We start from the raw sequence: 21,349 nt of genomic DNA, 5'->3' as shown, positions 1-21,349 counted from the left end.
GTCCTTACCCTGGTTTTCTCACCCTCATACATGTCCTTGATCACCCTAATGTACGTCATCGGTACATCTTTAGCCTCCAAACATCTCCACAGTATTTCTCGTGGAACTTTATCGTAAGCCTTTTCTAGGTCAATGAATACTAATCTGAGACAAGTACTAGTTTTTAAAAATCTCCACGAATAATTTCAGAATGAGGGAGTTCTAAATAAGTTGTTTCATTTACAACCAAAACATTGAGCTTGTAAAATTTTTGCAATCATATTTTGAAGCCCTGTTTATAATCTCTAATCATTGAACTAAGGCAAAGCTATGAAAAAAGCTAAAACAGCTAAGAGCCCGTTTGGATGGGCTTATAAGTTGGTTTTTAGCTTATTGTGGTGTTTGACTACCAACTTAAAATGCTAAATTTAAGTTATAAAGTTCTTAAAGTCACCCCAAAAAAATGAAAAGTTAAAAATTACTTTTATATCCCTTATATTTTATTTTAATTCCCAAAGTACCCTCTCAGCTAAAGCCCTAAAATTCACATTTGTTCCTCATCTTCAGCAACAACGGAGCAGCAGAATGTGAATAATGGTGAAGATAGAACTACCTCTTTTCAAGAAATTAACACCAACAAATTTGAAAAACAGTACATGAAGGAGACTGAAATCAAGAAGACGACGAAGAAGAAAGAACCAGAGGTAAGAACTTTCCATTCTATTCTGGCACAGGCACCGACGCCGGCGTCTAGCCCACCACTTCCTTTGGTGGTTATAGAGAAAATGGCTGATTTTGCAAAGACCGGTGGATCTATGGCTAGCAATGTAATGCAGATACAAATGGGTGGTGGTCCAAGGCCTGAATTTGGGTTAGTGGAAACAAGGCCACCTTTGGCTGCAAGAATGGGGTATTGGGGTTAGGGCTGTTCAAAACCGTCCGCTATCGATAATCCAACCGCAAAATTGGCTTATTGGCTTATTGGTATTGAGTTATCGGATTAGCGGGTGGGAAATGGATTTAAATTTTATAATTAATGGCTTATCGGCATGGGGGACGGATTACTCAAATTTATTTTTGGGTAAACCATTAATTCGTTAAGAATTTATTATATTTTAATATATTTTATCCCTAAACATATAAAATATGTATAATATTGATAATTTTTATTTGTAAACCTAAAATAAGGGCCAAGCTCATTTAATTAAACAGGCCAAATCATGGACTGCCATGGACCACGGTGGCTGATCTGTATTGGAGCAAGAGTGCATTAATCTCAGTGTAGTGTTAACTGTCAAGTTGTGTGTAGTGTCAAGTGTGAACTCTTCTTGAATCTTGACTGCCATGGACCATGGTGGCTGATCTGTAGGCCTGTATATTGTTGTTAATTTGTTCACAACTTCACATATGACATATTGATTATCTGCTTACCTAAATTACATTGTGCATGCCTGGTGTGAAGGGGAATTGAAGTAAGTGGCAGAAATTTTACATGTTACCATACCACCGATGCACCGCCCGATAACCATCCGATAATTGCTAATCCGATACCAATCCAACCGATATCTTATAGGTTGGCTAGCAGATTAGTACTTTTAAAAGCCGATAACCGTTAAGTCAAACTTTTTCACAATAATAATCTGTCCGATCCGCCCGATAAGCACCCCTAATTGGGGTAGAGATAAGACTGCTAGTACTTATGATTTGGTGGAGCAAATGCATTTTTTGTATATTAATGTTATCAAAGCCAGGGATCTTCCAGTTATTGATATATCAGGGAGTCTTTAAGGGTATTTCAGTCATTTTGACAGAAAATAAGTGCTTAACAACACTTATTTGCCAAATACATCAACAACTTATTTTCGGCATAAACACTTTTATCCAAACACTCAACTGCTTATTTATAAACACTTTTATCCAAACACTCAACTGCTTATTTATAAAAATAACTTTCAGCACTTAAAAGTTCTAAAAACACTTCATACATAAAAGTCACTTTTTTTAAGCCCATCCAAACCGGCTCTAATTCTTCAAACAATAATTTAGTGACGAACTATATCAAATACACAACGGAAAATAGAAATTATGTATTTAGCAACATCTCATGGCATGAAAAAACACTATAGGAATGAGATGAGCGGAGAGTGGAAGTTTGGAGATGGTGGGGATGTGAAATGATCGAGGGGTCAGAGTTGGGGGTGGGGAGGAGACAATGAGCTTGAAAGTCCGCTTATAAAACTTGTTTTTTTGCTTCCACTAGAAAAGTCATTTTCTTTGTTTTAAATGAACTTTGTTCCGAAATATTCTGATCAATTAAACATAAAAAAATTGAATTCATACAAAACACACCCATAAAGTGTAATTCTCTTCCTTTTGTGAGTGAAATGTTGACCAAGTGAGACTTTTAAGGAATTCTATGGAGCAAACTGCAAACACACAAAGTTCTAAGATATGCACAAGATACTAAGACAAATCTTCTATACAGGAAAGTCAGAAGATCCTCTGAATTTAGAAATTTAAGTAAATATTTGCTTACCAAGCATAGCCCTAACAGAAGAAACCCTACTCTAAATTGACAAATTAAAGTGACCTTAGCTCAACTAAATCAGATTGTCCAAGAGGAAATCCACATCAGGAGTGACAACAACCCGTTTTCCGAGCTCTCCCAGCTGACAACACTGCTTCTCAGCAGTATTGATTGCAACAACATCCTGAGAAAAAGAGCATTCTACACCAGGAGAAACCTGCAAGTAGTTTCTTGATGTTAGAGGAGTTTCATGTGGACAGACACATTGCAAGCTACTAAATATGGATAAGTATATGTTGGAGACCCAAAAAATGATTTGATGTCCTAAGGGTAATAATCTCAACAACAGGAACATTTTGACGAATGTATTTGCGAAAAACTGCAGGTCTATTTTCCATTTCAATTGCACAGATCACTTTGCTACCTCAAACTTCAAACGCAAAGTAGATTCATCAACCAAAGTACCAAACATTATCGAGAAAAAGGCTAACATTGTACCACTAAGGGAAGGTTAAGAATTGTTTGGACAAAAAGTCTCAGTGGAAATAAGGAAGAAAACAAATGGAAAAAGATGTGACGCTTGTTCTGCTTAATAACTTGATTCTTTGCATAACAAAATACTAAAGTTTGGCTCATTCGAGGACAGTTCACAGTAAACACTCTGAAGTTCTAATATTTTAACCATCTTACGGAACTGTAATATCTTTAAACTGAGAAGAAGAGTTTATCATCAAACTGAAAATTTTAGTTCGTCTTAAAAGCAAGGAAAATATGTGACTCACATTGTACAGGATGTCTCCAAGCTTCAATTTAATTGCTCCACTCTTGTAAACCAGCATTTTCCCCATGTTTCCCGCAGGCATCTCTTGCAAAGTGCATGCTTTGTTTGTAATATTACTATGCCGTCTGGAGAATGTAGAGCTGTCAACTATCTCTTTCCCTTTTGCACTGGCAAGAAGCCTGGGAGGACTGCCAACAACTTCTTTTCCCTTAAGCATAGGTGATGACGATGTTGCAGCTTTATCACTTTTATCCCCTGGCAAAGTCAAGCAGCCAGCAGTATCTCTACCTCCTGTGCTAGCTTGCAGCTTGCTTAGGGGTAAATTAGCAGGAAGCTGAAGAAAAAGAATCTGTACATCATCCTTCTTTTCCTGTTAACCAAATATCCATATTAGTAATCTATGGGAAGAACTTCTTGTTTTTTCTATGAATATGTTTTTGTATTCAGAATTTACTGCACAGAGCAGATACCAACCAGTAAGCCAAGCTCTGAAGCAGCATTTACATTATTTTCATCATACTCTGCATTTTTTGCAGCCTCTCCAAATTCAGCTTCATTTAAAATTTCTACAAGCCAGGAAAAACAGGAACAAATAAATGATAATGTGAAATCATGGCATGAAACATGAGAAACGAACACAAGAGTTATAGCATTCATACTAATAGGCAATAGTTGTTGCATCTTAAACCACAATAACTTTCTTTCTTTATCATCATTCATCGCTAAATAAAATACACGACTCAAACAAGTCACATGCCCCGAAGCAACTGACAACTGACAAGACGGACTAAGCTACGCTCTTCCTATTGAAGCAATGGAAATCCTAGAGAAAGATAATAGCACCGTATTAAAAAGAGAAATACTTCTGACGACGTCCCAGATTAGCAAAAACTGACATTTCTAGTATTCAAAATGGAGAAAGGTCTAAAAGTGGATAGGCTCAGGGCTTTGGTCTAGTGGTAAGAACACAATGCATGATGTGTGGTTTAGGTTACATCACGGGTTTGAATCCTGCCACAGACAAAAGCTTAGTTATTTAAGTGGAGAAGGGTAGAGGGGCGGCCTCATTATCCATAGAGTTTTGATCCAGTGAGCCATTGGCCCACGGGGATTTCTCAGTCATAAGAAGAATCTAAAAGTGGATATACAATTAACTTTTTCGTTGAATTCACACTTTATGGTAAAATGACAAAAGGTTAGTTCCATATGGTAATATGAAATGGAAATTATAGGGACAAGCTCTAATTTAGATAATTGACATACTTTTAGGGCAACACACAGGAAAGCAAACTAGTCAATTAGGGGAAAAGGGAGTTCAATTATTTTTGCTTTATTTTTAGATACTTTTTCAGACCTAAATAGATCCAGATACACCTTGGTTGACACGAGTATATAAGTCATGTTATACTGTAATACCTGGATCTCCACTATACGGTCTTCTCAGAGGAAGAGTTACAGGATAGTTGGTATGATGGTAATCCTGCCAAAGCATCAAGAAGCAAAAGGGTCAATTAATGGATGTCGGCTTGGGCATTGTGGTGCCTAAAGAGAAATGATGGCAGGAAAATCCATTACCCAAGGTTCTTTATACTCTTTCTTCCTTTTAAGTAAAGAATCTGAATTATTCACCGACATTTCAGCAAGATCTGATCCAGTACTTGAAGGTAAAGTAGGTAAAGAGTCAATGTCCATCTTATCATAAGATTCATCGTCTTTCAGAGTACTATCCCAATTGACAGTGAGTTCCCTAGGCTTTCCAAAAGTCCTTGTGGAAGTTGGTGATGCTACTCCATGAGCAAATGCAACCTCAACTGCAGCTTCCATTTGAATGTCAATGCATTTGCATAAGAAAAAAATAATAATCATTGATGACCATAAACAATAAGGAATGAGAAAACTGCCAGTACTAATATGATGAAAAAACTGTAAAGGTGCATATGTCTAGCCAGAAAAGAGGTAATTTAACTTTAGTTTCCCCATTTCAATGTTCTCTCCGTCTCTTGATTTTTTTGAAAATTTAATCCCAAACTTTCTTAAAAGTGTGTCTCACCTTATGTAAATTACACATGCACCGGTCCCTCTTTTAGGTACAAGTATGAACTTTATTACAACATAACATGCTCTACATATGTCATGACATTCTAAGAATCATTGTTACCAAACACCCCTCTGAACCCTTATGCAATCAAACGAGTATATTTCTCCATAGGAACCATCCAAACAACAACTTCTTCCCACCTACTATGAATGATGTATCACTTCTTTAAGACAATGCTAGGTTAGCAACTCTATCCGCTTACAGGCACCCTAAAATTCAGTATCCATCTTCCAAGTCCTTCAACACCCTAAAAATGTGTTAGCTTTAGTAGACAATAGTGCCTTCAGGCGTAAAAAAATTTGGTCGCTCTAAGACACTGACTTTTCCCTTCTTTCCTCTATCCCTTAACAAGAATCAGACTTGCACACTCGACATATTCATCACAATGTATCACATATAAAAACTTGAAGAGTGACAGTAAACTGAAGCATCAATTAGTGATTCCAGGAGAAGAGAAAGCTTACCTTTTTTCTCTGTTTTAGGTTTCTGTCTAGTCAAGCGCTCCTGATCAGACGAAAGAGAACAGTTATTGGAAAGGACTTACTAAGGACACTAGAGTTGTAAACTTGTAATAGAAATACTACTAAAGTGATGCAATGTATCAGTATGTATCCATTCTTCTGTTATTCACCTTTTGTCATCCATAAAGACCCTTTTGGATAGGATGAGCGCAATTACTAAGAAATACATGCACTTATATCCTCAATCAAATAATAGACTCCACATAAAATTCACTTATAACTCCATTTTAATCACCCATTTCTTAGTTGTATTTCACATTATATCATTTTTTTCCCGGGATGATGTCAACTTATTGATTGCAGCTCTATTCTAGACTTCATTCATTTTGATTTGAATCCCCATTATAGCCTTTCCCTCTTCTTCTTCTTCCCCTTTCCATATTCACAGGGCCATCCTGCTGAAAATAATTTCAAAACCACCTTTATTCTCTAATATTTTTGGACACAACTATTTAATAATTTCATTGGATGTCCCTAAAAGACACAACTACTTTTATAACTACCATCATCCTACAGCAACATTTTCCCCTTATTTGAGCTTGAGACTACCTATGCAAAATCTTAGGTTGGAAGAGTTTGTGTTCCCAATAGAGTGAAATAGATATATGGGGATTGATATAGCCAACTCCTATTAGTTTGAGATTGAGACATAGGTGTGTTTGGTACTAAAAAATATTTGGGTTTCTTACTTATTTTCTTATGTTCGGTAGCTAAAATATTACCCTAAAAGCATTTGTATACAATTTAGATAAATACAAACATTTGTCAGGCAGGCGAGGTAGGGGTGAATATGAGGTATGTTGGAGGGAGGGAAGGTCACAACCCATATGGAATGTCAATTGGGAAACTTGTTTTCATTGCTTTCATTAGAAAAATCATTTTTTCTCATTTTTAAGGAACTTGTTTTACTAGAGCAATTATGTTCCAACATATATAAAAGGAAAATTATTGAATCCATAATGAAGCACATGGCTTTAGCATACTACAAAGTAAAGCTAATTAAGTAAACAAAAGATTAATAAAATAAACACAGTGATTATTATACTTTTTTTCCATACCATAATACAACCTTTTTTTAAAATTATAATAAACTAATATCTCTTGATTATTGTGCTAAAACTATAAACACATAGGAGCAAAGCAATAACAACTTTAAAGTGAAAAATAGAGGATGAATTTACATTGACTTTGCGCAGAATAGCTTCGGCAGCTTCATTATCATTAGTATCCTCATGTCCATCTGATTCACTGCAAAAAAAATAAAAATAAAAAATCTAACAAAATCAGTACTAAAAAATACACTGTAATAAATGCCCCAAAAAAAAGAAAAACAGAAGAGTACTTTTTAGGTTGTACAGAATTTTGCTTCTTTCGACGGGGAGGTCCTTTGGGAGCAAATTTCACCTGTTAAATAGGAGTTTAAAATTAATAATTTAGCAGCAGAAGAGAGAGATCTGGAAGATAATGGAACAAAATTTGGAAAATTGTTAAAAAAAAATAATTTAAAAAAGACCTTTCTGGTGCTGGAAGAAGAAAGAGGTAAATCTGGATCCATGGTATTTTATGTATAATTTGTAGCTAAATTGGGCAAAATATGGATGAAATTAAAGGATCTAAAGCAAAAATTACAGAAGATTATGCAAAAGATGAGGAAGAAGAAGGAAAAAAGAAGAAGCAAAAGATGAGTTTCGAACCGTAGACGTTCTTGAAGGAAAATGACTTTACAACCAAAGTAACTAAAGGCGGCTTTGAACTCTATATTGGAAAATAAATTATTTACTAGTCATTTTACTGAATTTAGGAGTTCCCATCCACCGTCCGATGTCCGTATAGGAGTCTGACTAATCGAAATTTGTATCAAATAGGTTCATTCAGGGGTGGCGCTTGTGTGATTCACAAGTGGGTTTATATGCAGATCTTAACATGTATAAGTAGAGGGATTGTTTCTTGATAGACCCTCGACATAAAATAAAGCATATACGAGTAGTTTTAAAAAGGATGTATAGAAATAAGAGCAGTAACACCAATAAAAAAATGTGTAATGAGAGCACTACACAACACAAAGATTGAATGAATAGTATGACAACAAAATAACATGATATTTGAATAACAAAAAAAACACAGGTGATAGCTGAAGAACAAGAAAGAACAGAATACTGCTAATACCATCGGTAAGAAATGAGGTGCAAGAACGATTACCAAGCCTCTTTTCCTCTCTTACTCTTGTGTCTTATGTGAAACACAAAGTCTCTTGTTAATTAGAAAAATAACTCTTTATTTATATTGAACTGTCTTCTATTAAGATTGTAAAAATCCAGTAAAAGGAAATGATCTCACACGCATGAGAAATAAACTTGCAATGCAAAATGACAAGTCAATTATTTTCCCAACCTTCGCACGTATACGCGAGACATAATCCAAATCTAGCTTTACAAACAAAACAAAATTGGCGTATTTTGAGCTTATTCAAAATATGTCCAAATGCATACTTACCACATTTATGTCCAAATTCATTTTCTCTGTTAAAAGTTAATCAATACAATTAATGTTACAATATTATTTATGTTCAGTAACAATATTATACTATTTTTCTGACATATACACTCCATTAATGAACTATAGTTAATGAAAAATATTGAGAAATATAATAGGATCTATTGCTTTAGTACAACAATTGAGTACTGGAAAGTTTCTGCAAGTGTCTGGAATAATAGTCATTTCTTATATTACAAAAAAAAAAAGTTTAAAATCAAAATGAATTCTCTCATGAGTCTCACCTATGGACTGAAGTCCTTTGTTTATATAATTATATTTAACTTTTATAATACTTGCTTCAACTAATTATTCTTACACATTATGAGTAATCTTTAGTATAAATTTAGATGAAGTTTATAAATGTTAAATATCACAAGTTTGTGAATAAGTTAAAATATGTAATAAGTTATAGGACAAATCATTATTTAACATACATAATAAATATGTAAAAAAATGTATATATTTCAATTCAATTCACAATTATATAATTCACATTTCAGCAATTTTTTTCTTTCTTTTATATTAATAACCAAAAGGTGAATGTCGAAATAAATATTTTGCCATCCTAAGAAATTATACTCCCTACATTTCAACTCATGTGAAACCTTTCGAATTTCGAAATTCAAACAAGACTTTCTTTGACTATTATTTTTTCATGTCTTTTAAATATCTTGATCAATTATTATAACTTACGATACCTTTTACATAGTTTTCAAATATGTAAATTTTATTTTAAAATTTTTAAATATTTCATATTCAAATTTGCGATCAAAATTAAGTAGGTTGATTCTTGAAACCCAAATTGTGCCACATAAATCAAAATAAGGGAAATAGTTTTGAGTGGAGGGAGCTCTCCCTAGACATTAATCATAACAAAGCACAGTGAGCCATATACAACATAAGCTATACATAAGAAAAACTTATTCTTAGTTCTATTTTTGAGGTTAACAACTTTCATTTAGAATTTGATGCAGTAGTTGTTAGTTCCAACTAGCCAATAGATCATAAACAATGTTCACTTCATATTTATTTAATATGACTATTTTCCCTACCCGCCGCCCCCCCCCCCCCTGCCAAGAATCATTCCTTAAATTCTATGGTTTGATCCATTTTCTGATAAAAGAGAGTTTTAGTAAGATTAGTAATATGAATATCCTTTATGGAAATGACACAAGAGGCCAAGCATTTTGCCATACATCCTAGCCTCTAGCCTAGGAGCCAATTCACCTTTGATATTTCGATAACTTTAATTAATTGTCAGAGTATATACTCGTATATTTATCTTTTGTATCTTAGTACCCGTATTCAAGCAAATATATTACTCTTTTCTTTCCAACTACAATTTTTCCAACTCATCAAAGTGTATGGAGCTTCATTCAGCCAAACTCAAACTTTTGAAGAATCTCCGTCTATTTGCCCAGCTTCAAGCTTTGAGGGATCTTCAGGTTAGAGTTGATGTTGTGAAACATGTTATCAAGAGAAAAACACACTTCATAGCTTCTCTCAAGATAAAAGCACACTTTAAAACAAGTGTGTAGACTAAGAAAATGTTCATATATCAAATGGCTATAATAGTGAGAATTATTTTATATTGATAAGGAAGAAGACAAACAAACATCCACACACATCCACAACAATAACAAATACAGTGTAATCCTATAAGTGGGGTCTGACGAGGATAAAGTGTACTCAGACCTTATCGCTACCTTAAAAAGGAGGAGAGATTGTTTCTGATAGATAAGACCCTCAACTCAAAGAAGAATAAAAAGAAGTGGTATGGGGGAGCAGAGCCAAGATAATAAGATAACCGCGGATAGGAACATGGAGCAATAGAAATACACAAATAATGAAAAACAAGAATAATACTAATACATAAAAAGGAAAAGAAATACACCCGACTACCTACTAATACACACATCTACAATCAAAGTATTGGATTGGAATGGAACATAAATCCTATAAAGAAAAATTAGGTTTAGTAAAAAACTTTAACCAAAGAAGGTATTGAAAGTGTTGCAAAACATATACCCAGGAAAGCCCATATACATATCTCCCTCCATTTGATTTGATGTAAAGGTGCATACAATTAAACAATATGGAGCTTGTGATCTTAAACATGCCATGACATGTATGTGGCTATAAAATCATGATATAAAGAAAAGTAGAAAGTTTATGTTATTGAGATATTAAAATTTGTCAGTTCTTTTTAAAAGAGATTAAAAAGAACAGAACATAGAAGAACAAAGGATGTTATCAATCTTTTCCCTTTGTAGTATGACGTAAACTCTCCTGCTTAGCTCTACACTCTCCATATTCTCAAAGATTTCGCAACCACAATTCTATCTCAAAGCATCAACCAATCCACATTCTAAGTTAATGCTAGCTTCCTACAACAATACACCCTTCCCGCTTAACATATAGCAAAAATCAAATGATAACACAGCACCCCTTCCGCACACTACAACACGAAAAACTTAGTCCATTACTGCCAAGGGAAGAAGTACTACGCGACTCAAACAGGAAACATTTATACAGCCCACCTGTGTCTCCCTAGGCTTCTCTTCTCACCCAGTCTGATGAGCTAAGTTATCTCTCTTGGTGCTGAAATCTAGTTCTAGAGAATAACCAAGTATAGCCAACAAGGTTAAATTTAATACAGCTATATATGAGGATAAGCAAATTTCTTAAAACTCGGCCCAGAACAGGAATGCCCATTGCATTACAAGAATCTTTTCCTGTCACAAGACATCTAGAAAATACATCAGAATGAATTAACAAAGAAATAATCCGGAGACATGTGAACGTAATAGTCATACTATCAAGTCACATACCCTGAGGACCTCCACATCTTGAAGATGCATCACCTTCTGGAGAGAAATAGCAAAGGCAAGCATCAGGCTGCTGTCTGAATATTCACTCATAGTTAAATTAGTTTTAAATACTAAGAGAGAAAACCAGCTAACAAAGAAAACCAAAATTGATAAGCAGTGAATGTCAGTCAAGAAAAAAAAAACACAACACAAACTGTCAGTGATCAGTCATCAAGAAAATCCAACAGAATAATTAAATAAGTTTGAAATCATATACTAGGCAGCTATGACATGTTCGGCATTATTAATATCCCATAAGGCACCTAATTAGCTGCTCCAACACATGAGGAATGGACTGAACTCCTCATCTCTGCAAATATCATAATAGTACAGCAAGGTTAAAGATGTCAGTCCGAAACTTCCAACAAGTAAGACATGGCAAGAGGTAAGAAATCACGTGAAGTGCTCCAACAAATCAGCCTGTCAAAACATGGCAACATCAACAAAGGATAAAGGTTAAGATCAAATCATCAAACAATGCGCTCATTTTTAATGCATTAAACTAAATTAAAATAAAGTTTTTCAAACTAGACGAAAAAGAAAAAGAAATCTCAAAAGAAGTCAAATTACAACAAGTGGAACAGAAGGACCAAATTCTAGACATAGATAATTGTCCAGAAATGAAAATGGCTGACAAAATTAGATTACCTACATTCTAATTCTCCTCGCCAATTCTTTTTTCTTTCCCAGGGAAGTTAGTGGGAGAATTAAGAAATGGTCACAAAAGATGCTGAAAAGGTTAGATACTGAAAGCACTTAAGAGTATGTCTAATATATAAGTACCCCACCCTGCAAAAAAGGAGTGTGTGTGTGTGTGTGTTTTTGTTGGGGGGGGGGGGAGGCTAAAGGTGGAAAACAGTGAGTTATCATCAGCTATGAGTCTGTGGTAATAAGAAATGATTCTCCTCCAGCCCCAGGTACCATAAGGTCGCTAAGAAATCAAGCTGTCCCACGGTAAGTGTGACTGTGAGTATGAGTGTATACATAATATTACATAAGGCATGAAAAGTGCAAACCAAGTTGTACACAAAACAAAAAGTTGCAAATGTAACATTTCCATACCTTGTACTACAAGCAAGTACAGAATTAACTGCATCATCATTTCATCTCCGACATGAACTTTTCATATTCTGCATCTGTACCATAGGGAGGTTTCTCTGCAGATGGTGGAGGTGGAGGTGGAGGTGCAGGTGCAGGTTCTGGTGGATTTGAGGCCCAGGGAAAATTGCTCATACTCTGTGAATGGTCTACATTGGACTGTGATGCAGTTGGAGGAAGAGGTGGTGGTGGTGCCATGCCATAATAAGAAGGATAGCTGTATGAGGATGTTGGGTACGGAGGTTGGGTATGGGGTGGCATTGCAGCAACAGAATTGCCATAGGCATAACTGGGTAGAGATTGAACAGGTGCACTATTATGAGATGGCACTCCGGGAGGATAACTTTGTTGTGTCTCACTAGAAGATGTATAATTTTGCTGGTTTTCGCCAGAGGAAACTGTCTGAGTCGGGACACCAGAAGATGGTGTTGGCATTGGTGGAGGATACTGTGCACCATATGGAGGTACAAATTGGCCTGGAGGAGGAGCATACATGGTTGAGCCAGGAGGCGGGTAAGAGGCATATGGTGGAGGTACAGGTGGTCCCCAAGGAACTGGAGTCCCAGCATAGCCACCAGGGGGACCAATGGGACCACCCGTCGCATACTGCTGAGATGGATAGACTCCAGCAGCCTGATTAGGAACAGGATATGGGGGCATTGCTGGAGCAGGAGGGCCTGGAGGCACAGCAGGCTGAGGGGGTTTGCCGGCAACTCTCACAGCAATAGTTCTCCCATCAAGACAATGACCATTCATGCCAGTAATAGCATTATTAGCTTGTTGAACATCTGCATACTTAACAAAACCATAACCTTTACTCAGACCACTGAGACGATCCTTTATAACTTTAGCCATCACGATGGTACCAAAGGGAGAGAATAAATTAATCAAACCATCATCATCCAGAGTAGGAGGAAGGTAACCAATATACAAGTTTGTCTCGTCAAATTCTTTTGGCTTCATTATATTTGACCCTAATCCAGGGTGTGAAGTGGAACCACCACCACTTGCATTATTACTGCTGGCCCAAGGAGGGTTATTTCCTGTGCTTCCAGGACCAAGAGCAAGAGTTGCTGCGTTCTGCTTAATTGATGATTCAGGAACTGTCCCTCCCAATTCTGCCAAGAAGTTCTGATACTCATCATCCATTTTCTTTCCAGTAGTATTTTTAACTGGACAATCTATCGTGGGATGTCCCCCATCACCACATATTTTGCAAAGCACATCACTTTTAAATGTGGTGGTGCGAGAAGGACAAGCATACTGCCTATGACCTGGTTCACCACAAAGCCTACAAAACTCCTCATCTCTAATTGTTCCATTCAACGCTGCAAGTTCCCTGAGCTGCTGCCTCTTATGCTCATTAAGTACTTCATCAACAGGCTGCAAAAGCTTCTCCAACATAGCTGCAGCAGCCTCAAGTGACTCCTGTGTATCAGCTTCCACTAGCACATGTAAATCCTCATTCTCTGCTGGATCATGTTTCAAATTCCCTTTCTGTTGTAACCTCCCTTCTTTAACCGACCCTTTACCTCGAATTACAATCTTTGCTCCAGTCTCCTTTTCCATTCTCTTCTGAGTATTCCCTCTCGGCCCAATTATAAGGCCGATAAAATTATAACCCGGGTACTCCTTCATTGGAATGTAAAGCTTTTTATGAAGCTTAGGAGGCCTATAATCTGCAGGTGGCTTAAAAGCTGGATTTTTCTTTATTATCTGTGATATAATCTCTTGTCTCTCCCTATTTAGTTTTTCTCGGGCACGATACTCCCTAGTATTTATACGTACACCCATATTATCATATATAGGTTCTGGCGAAGGGGATCGAGCTCCTTCAGGTCTATCATCTAAAGGCATACCAGATTGCAGTTTCCTACTAATTTCAAGTAATCTACTGTTAAGAGCTTGTACTTCAGGGTCAAATTCAATACCTCCACCGAAATCCTTCATGAAATCAGGCAACTGAATCACCGGCTTAGGCTCATCATCCGCCCACCTCGATTTCCTCTTTCGTCCAGCCCCGCTTCCTTCATTCCCTCCAGTACCATCGTTGCTCGAATCAGTAGGAGGTGGGTCCCATCGGCTTCTCCTCCTCCTCCTACTGGTAGTTTCTTCTTCGCCCCCTGATTGGTCCCTCTCGGCACCACCACTCTGAGTGCTAGTCAATCCATTACCCGACAACAATGGCTTCTGTAACGTAAGATTTGAATTCACATCGGATAGTTTGTTTTGAACTGAATTGTCGCCTGCCTTAGCTGTGTTTCCAAGAAAGTTCTGCTCGGCATTTTCACAAACACCTGGTGGGGGATCTTGACCTAGGGTTTGTGAAGGATTTAGATAGTACGAATCTGAAGAATTTTGATACTGCTCGTATGAATTTAGGGTTTGTGATGGTTCTTGAACTGGGTGAGATTGGGAATCCATTGGAGATTTTCGGAGGAAGAGACAATTTGGGGGATTTTCGAACAAAACGGGGATGAATAGTATAGAAGAAATATACGCGGGATTGTATATCGGGATAATACTGCAGTTTGAAAAGGGCTTGGATATGATATGTTGGCTTAATTCAATTGGGCCTACTTTACTTGGCCTATCTTGATTTTCCGAGACTTCTTAATTGACTAGTTGTAAATAGTCATAGGGCTACGGAACAAAGGATTATCTTGATCCTAGATAAAGATATTGATGGTGATTTTCTAATATCACAGAATAGAATGTAATACAATGAGATATAATGCAATAAAAACAAAGACAAGGAACGAGTTACTTATTCTTAATGGACAAAGCTAGCCCCTTTATTCTGAATTAAAGGATTCATAATCAATTAAATATCTCCAAGTAAGATTTGAACCTACGACCAATCAGTTAGCAGTCGATTGCTCTACCACTAAACTACTGAGGAACAACGAGAGATTCAATCTCATAGAGTTCAATTCTCATTCCCAGCCCATGACCAATATAAGCTCGAAACTTCTTCACAATGACTTCCTTACATGCTTTATTTCAGTGAAAACCTCAGAGTAGTTCTATTTATTATATTCTACATGTATCTCTGTTGTTTTGTGTTTTGATGATCAATAAACCATGGAACCTAATAGAGGGATCAGGTCGTGTCAACTTCAACCGACTTCTACCAAAATGCAAGCCAGCTCTAATGCTGACAAGGTTAGTGAAAAGGTGTCTGCTGACCTTGCAGACCGTGCACTGTTGCACCAATGAGAGATACCGAGGTTTCTCTTATTGAAACAATTAAAAAAAACCTTTTTCACAAACAAAAGGTGTGCTTTTTGAAATCAACAAAGTAAATCAATCAAGATTTTCTCTCAAGGAGCAACATACAATATTTGCACTTAAGGGACCTGATCAAGCACGCCCAATGGAGTCTTTTCTTTAAGTGTTATTGTATTTGAGCTATTATTCATTGTAAGATCAGTTTCTAATTTATAAAGAAACATTGATCATTCAAGTGTCATTGTAGTGTTGGATTCTTGGTTAAGTGTCAACCTTGAATCTGTTTGTTGAAAGTCTACATTAAATATGGGTAGTTGTGTAGTGGGCAATAGTCATATTGCTTAGGCTCAAAGTCTTGTGATAGAGTGTTGCAAACAAAAGGGTGAAGAGGGTTAGTATCTAGTTATATAAGTTGTAATAGATAACTTTGTACCTGCATCTAGTGAAGTTTGGTTGGGAAATCCTGTGGAACAGGTCGTGGTTGTTTCTCCCTTGAGCAAGGAGTTTTTCCATGTAAAAGTCTTGTGTTGTTTACTTCTGCACTCTACTTATTATCCTGTCTTAGCTAACGGGGACCTGGTCCCATAGTATAGTGGACACATACATCCCACTAGGAAGGGATAGAGACCAGGTGGGTGTTCAGGAATAAGCTGGATGAAAATGGAGTGATCATTAGGAACAAGTCAAGGTTGGTGGTTCAAGGCTACAATCAAGAGGAAGGGATAGACTACGATGAGACTTTCGCTCTTGCTGACAGAATGGAACCTATCAGAATTCTCATTACTTTTGCAGCATATATGAAATTCAAATTATTTGAAATGGATGTTAAGAGTCCTTTCCTAAATGGGCATCTGAAGGAAGAAGTTTATGTGAAACAACCACTTGAATTCGAGGATATTAATTATCCAAATCATGTAATGAAGCTTGATAAGGCCATATATGGATTGAAGCAAGCTCCTAGAGCATGGTATGAAAGGCTCTCAGGTTTTCTATTAGATCATGGTTTCAAAAGAGGGAAAAGTGATAACACTCTCTTCTTGAAGTCTAGAGGGAAAAATCTCTTGATAGTTCAAGTCTATGTAGATGATATAATATTTGGAGCTACAACAGATTCACTAGCAAAGAATTTACAGATCTGATGAGGAATAAATTTGAAGTGAGAATAATAGGGGAACTCAACTTATTCCTTGGGTTACAAATTAGACAAACTCCAAGAGGCACGTATATATGTCAAGAGAAGTATATCAAGGAGCTGTTGAAGAAGTATCACATGTTAGATGCAAAACCCATAGATACATCTACGGGAACCAGTTCAAAGCTTGATACCGATGAACCTGGTCCCAAGGTAAATGAGACTATGTATAAGGGTATCATTGGGTCACGTCTGTATCTTACAGCAAGCAGGCTCGATATTGTATTCAGTGTAGAGATGTGTGCTAGATTTCAGGCATGTCCTAAGGAATCTCATCTCAAAGCTGCAAAAAGAATTTTGAGGTATTTGAAAGGAACAAAGGGGTTGGTTTTATACTATCCTGGTGGTGACACATTCAATTTGGTTGGATATGCGGATGTTAATTTTGCAGGGTACCTGATTGACAGAAAAAGTACATCAGGCATAGCCTATTTTCTAAAATCTTCACTAATCTCTTGAGGAACTAAGAAACAAAACTCTGTGGCTCTTTTTACAGCAGAAACAGAATATGTAGCTACAACTGCTTGTTGTGCTCAATTACTATGGATCAAGCAATAGTTAAAAGATTTTGGGGTCATCACTGATAGCATTCCAATATTATATGATAACACGAGTGTTGTTAATATGGCCAAAAATCCTCTTCAACACAAAAGCACCAAACATATTGATGTGAGACATCATTTTCTCAGAGACAATATTGAAAAAGGAAATGTTTGTGTGAAGTTCTACAAAACAGAAGACCAAATTGTCGGCATCTTTATTAAATTCTTGAGTCGAGAACAGTTCGAGAAGAATCGTCTAAAGCTGGGATTGATAAAATTCAACTAATTCTTCATCACTCCCCTGTTGACTAGATCTAGAGCATGGATATCCAGGTTTAGACTTATTAAGCTTAACTAAGGCTCAATTTTTGTACCATTGCAGATATACATGCTCAGCTGGATCACTGTAATGAAAGTTGAAGAATGGAGAGACTGAATGGCTTGTACTCAACACTTGAGAGGGACCAGGTCCCTTCTCAGAGGTTAATATTCATTTTACTACTTTTGAAATATTTACAAGAATCGTTGAAATTGCCACGTGCCACTCATCCTATCTCTGAACCATTGTCTTGTCACTCTGGAACCTCAAAAGACATCTATTCATAGGGACCCGATACAACTTTTAATCCTCTTTAAAACCCACACTCAACCCTTTCTTAAATTACATCACTCAAATCTTTCTCTTTCTAAAACAAAATCAATTATCATTCATCTCTTCATCTTCCTCTCTCAATTTCCTCAATAATGTATCAACCCTCTACTCCATTCGAGAAAATTCCTTCATCAGATGCTGAAACACCTTCATCTTACAAAATTAATACCCTACCATCCACACCTATACACTCTCCTCTTAAGTCTGATGAGTTGAAACTCATTGATAGTGCTGTAAATCCTTCTACTGACCAAGATCTCATCCATGCTTGTCTCTATACATCCCCACCTTCATTCTCTCTAAAGGAAAATCCTTCTATTCCTTCGGAGAAAAAGAAGCCCTCTGAAGTTCCTCAAACCTTGTCTACTGAAGACCAACCATCCTCTTTTTAACCTGGTCCCGTATCCTCTTCTATGTCCGAAAGACTTTGAAGGAGATCTCTCTAAAGAAAAATGGACTAAGTCTAACATTCTTACAGCAGGAGATGAGTGGGTGGTTGATGATCTAAATGAAATAAGAAGTGACAGTTTCAAACTTCCCTTCTCCGATGTTAAAGAAAAATCACCATACTTGCCTCTTATTCTTACGTCCCCTGTATTTGATCAGACGCCTGTGAATGTTGTGAAACCTCTGAGTATTGAGGAAAATCAAGAAGTAGACAATGAGGATGAGGAGCCTTTAATATTGAGGGCTAAGCGAAAAGGTAGAAATGGTCAAAAGAAGGAGGAGATCATCAAACCTGAAAGTTCCAAAACTATAGAAAAGGAAAAGAAGAAGGTTGATAAATGAAAGAAAGCAATTGTGGAGGCTGGGAAAGCCTAAAAGAATTATCCCATAAGAGGGGCTCAACAAAAATTATTGAGTGATTCTATGATCGCAAACAAGTCTAAAACAGTAAAGAAATAAAGGCAAAGGTCGTAGTCGATAGTTGAAGAGGAAGACATTCCAACTAAAAAACTGATTGATGTCTCAAAAGAAAAGGATGGATGTGATACTGAGTCGGACATTGTGATAGCCAAAATTAAGAAAGAAAGTTCGAGTATGGTCAAGAAGGGTGTCAAAGGCGCGCAATTTGATAAAAAGATGTCAAATATGGGGGTAAGAGAAAGAGGGAGGAACCTACTCCAACCAATGGACTAGGTTCATTAAGCAAAAAGGTGAAGGTAGAAAAGGTTTTGAGAAAACAAGAAAGAATTCAAGTTCTTGAGAAAGAAAAGGTGCTGAGTGGATGAGTAGTTGATCCAGAGGCCAGAGGTAAACCTGGGATGAGTGATTTAGTTGATGTTGTGGAGACACATGGATGGTCTCATTTGTTTGAGTGGCTTGTTCCCACTCTTTATGAAGGTGAAATGCGTGAATTCTACTACAATTTAGAATTAACTGATAATGGTGGTTTTAATAATATGGTGAAGGGTCTCATAATTCATCTGATAAAGGAAATCTTAGGTCAAATTTTAGATGTAGACCGAGTGGGAATAAATTCAGTGGGAGAAAGGGAGCCTACCAAGAAATTTGTACAAGAGGCTGGGAAACTCCCTAATATGAACTGTGTAGGGGTGCCTAAGAAATTCGTAAAGGGACAGTACCAACTCTACTTCGAGTTCATCAACAAGGTGATATTTCCTAGGTGTGAAAAATGCACTGTTGCCTCCTCTGCTGATTTGTTCTTAATGGAAAGTGTAAGCAAATTGGATCCATTAAACTTGCCTACCCTAATGATGGAGCATATCATCTAGGTAATGACTATGAGGGATGGAAAGCACGGGTTGGCATATGGTTATTTATTGAACAAAGTTTTTGATCACTTTAGGGTAAAATTAGGCAAGGGAATCCTGAGACTATCAAACAGGCCTTCTCACAAACTACCTTGGTAGAATGTGAGTATATGGAGAAGAGAGCTGACAACAAGGCAAAGTCTCAAGTTTCAGACTTGCTCGATCAGCAAGAGAGGTTGAAACACCAAGTGTAGGAAATGACTGTACTGCTGGAAAACAAAGATGCTGAAATTGCCAGGTTGAATGCTCAACTATTATAGGCCCAGAATGAGGGACGAGGTTTGAGTGAGATATTGAGACTCCAGTAAAGGTCTCACTCAACAACTCCTATAAGCGCATGTAGACTTCAATCCTCGAATGACTCTCCTACTCCAGTCTCTTTCTCCTAAACCTCCTACCTCTTAAAGTCCTTCCATTCCATCCTTTTATTTCTGTTTCTTTTGTTCCCCTGTGGCTAGTCCTCTATTGTACCGATGTCTTCTTATTTCCTAAATTGTATTATGTAATACTATCTTTTTGTTGAATGCAACTGTTGTGTCTTTTCTTATTTGATGTCATTTACAGTGATTCTGATTGTTGTGTGCTTGCCCAAGCAGTAGTGAGCTTATGTCTTGCTATGCATTCTAATCTAGTTTACTGTGTTTTGTTTTAATGATGCCAAAAGGGAAAATAAGTGTTGAGGGGTCTGGTTCAGTGGGAAGGAAAGCTACGAGTAAGGGGGAACAGATTGAGGGATCTGGTACAAGGGAAAGTTGTTTAGGGGGAGCTACGAGTAAGGTTGAGGGATCTGGTTTAATAGAAAGCTGTTTGGGGGAGATATGAGTAAGGGGGAACAAGTTGTGGGGTCTGGGTCAGGAAGTAGTCAAGTTTACTGGGATAATACAGTCCATGGTTTGTCATCATCAAAAAGGGGGAAAATGTTATTTTGTATTTTGATGATCAATAAATTATGGGACCTAATAGAGGGATCAGGTCGTGTCAACTTCAACCGACTTCTACCAAAATGCAAGCCAACTGTAATGCTAACAAGGTTGGTGAAAAGATGTCTGTTGGCCCTGCATACCGTTCCCTGCTGCAACAATAAGAGATACCGAGGTTTCTCTCATTGAAAGAATTAAAAGAAATCTTTTCACAAATAAAATGTGTGCCTTTTGAAATCAACAAAGTGAATCAATCAAGATTTTCTCTTAAGGAGCAACATACAATATTCACACTTAAGGAACTGATCAAGCACGCCCAGTGGAGTCTTTTCTTTTAAGTGTTATTGTATTTGAGCTATTAATCATTGTAAGATCAATTTCTAATTTATAAAAAAACATTGATCATTCAAGTGTCATTGTAGTGTTGGATTCTCGGTTAAGTGTCAACATTGAATCTATTTGTTGAAAGTCTACATTAAATATGGGTAGTTGTATAGTGGGAAATAGTCATATTAATTAGGCAAAGTCTTGTAATAGAGTGTTTCAAACAAAGGGGTGAAGAAGGTTAATATCTAGTTATATAAGTTGTAATAGATAACTTTGTTCTTGCATCTAGTGAAGTTTGGTT

The 21,349-nt window shown here is 36.8% G+C and overlaps 2 protein-coding genes across 5 annotated transcripts; both read right to left on the bottom strand.

Annotated features, from left to right (window-relative positions):
- Positions 1-2,440: 2,440 nt before the first annotated feature.
- On the bottom strand, positions 2,441-7,594 carry LOC129880810 (uncharacterized). 2 transcript variants are annotated; one of them, XM_055955010.1, is made up of 9 exons: positions 7,420-7,594; positions 7,249-7,310; positions 7,088-7,154; positions 5,850-5,889; positions 4,863-5,104; positions 4,704-4,767; positions 3,762-3,853; positions 3,289-3,657; positions 2,441-2,723 (listed from the first exon to the last, which is right to left on the bottom strand). In XM_055955010.1, exons 1-9 carry the CDS (start codon positions 7,459-7,461, stop codon positions 2,580-2,582), a joined length of 1,122 nt encoding a protein of 373 aa, XP_055810985.1. In that variant the 5' UTR covers positions 7,462-7,594; the 3' UTR covers positions 2,441-2,579. The 2 variants fall into 2 exon arrangements, with proteins under 2 accessions (XP_055810985.1, XP_055810986.1); XM_055955011.1 differs by having other exon boundaries at positions 4,863-5,098.
- A 3,491-nt stretch (positions 7,595-11,085) lies between these two features.
- On the bottom strand, positions 11,086-14,959 carry LOC129880809 (splicing factor-like protein 1). Of its 3 annotated transcripts, none has more exons than XR_008765497.1 (3): positions 12,374-14,959; positions 11,273-11,731; positions 11,086-11,190 (listed from the first exon to the last, which is right to left on the bottom strand). XR_008765497.1 is itself a non-coding variant. In XM_055955009.1 (2 exons), exon 1 carries the CDS (start codon positions 14,831-14,833, stop codon positions 12,410-12,412), a length of 2,424 nt encoding a protein of 807 aa, XP_055810984.1. In that variant the 5' UTR covers positions 14,834-14,959; the 3' UTR covers positions 11,086-11,731; positions 12,374-12,409. The 3 variants fall into 3 exon arrangements, 1 of the variants encoding a protein (XP_055810984.1); XR_008765496.1 differs by having other exon boundaries at positions 11,086-11,176; XM_055955009.1 differs by having other exon boundaries at positions 11,086-11,731.
- Positions 14,960-21,349: the final 6,390 nt, after the last annotated feature.

Source organism: Solanum dulcamara, chromosome 2 (assembly GCF_947179165.1).
Source record: "Solanum dulcamara chromosome 2, daSolDulc1.2, whole genome shotgun sequence".
NCBI lineage: Eukaryota > Viridiplantae > Streptophyta > Magnoliopsida > Solanales > Solanaceae > Solanum > Solanum dulcamara.
Note: the sequence above shows the minus strand (reverse complement) of the source record. Positions and strands in the feature narration are given on the sequence as shown.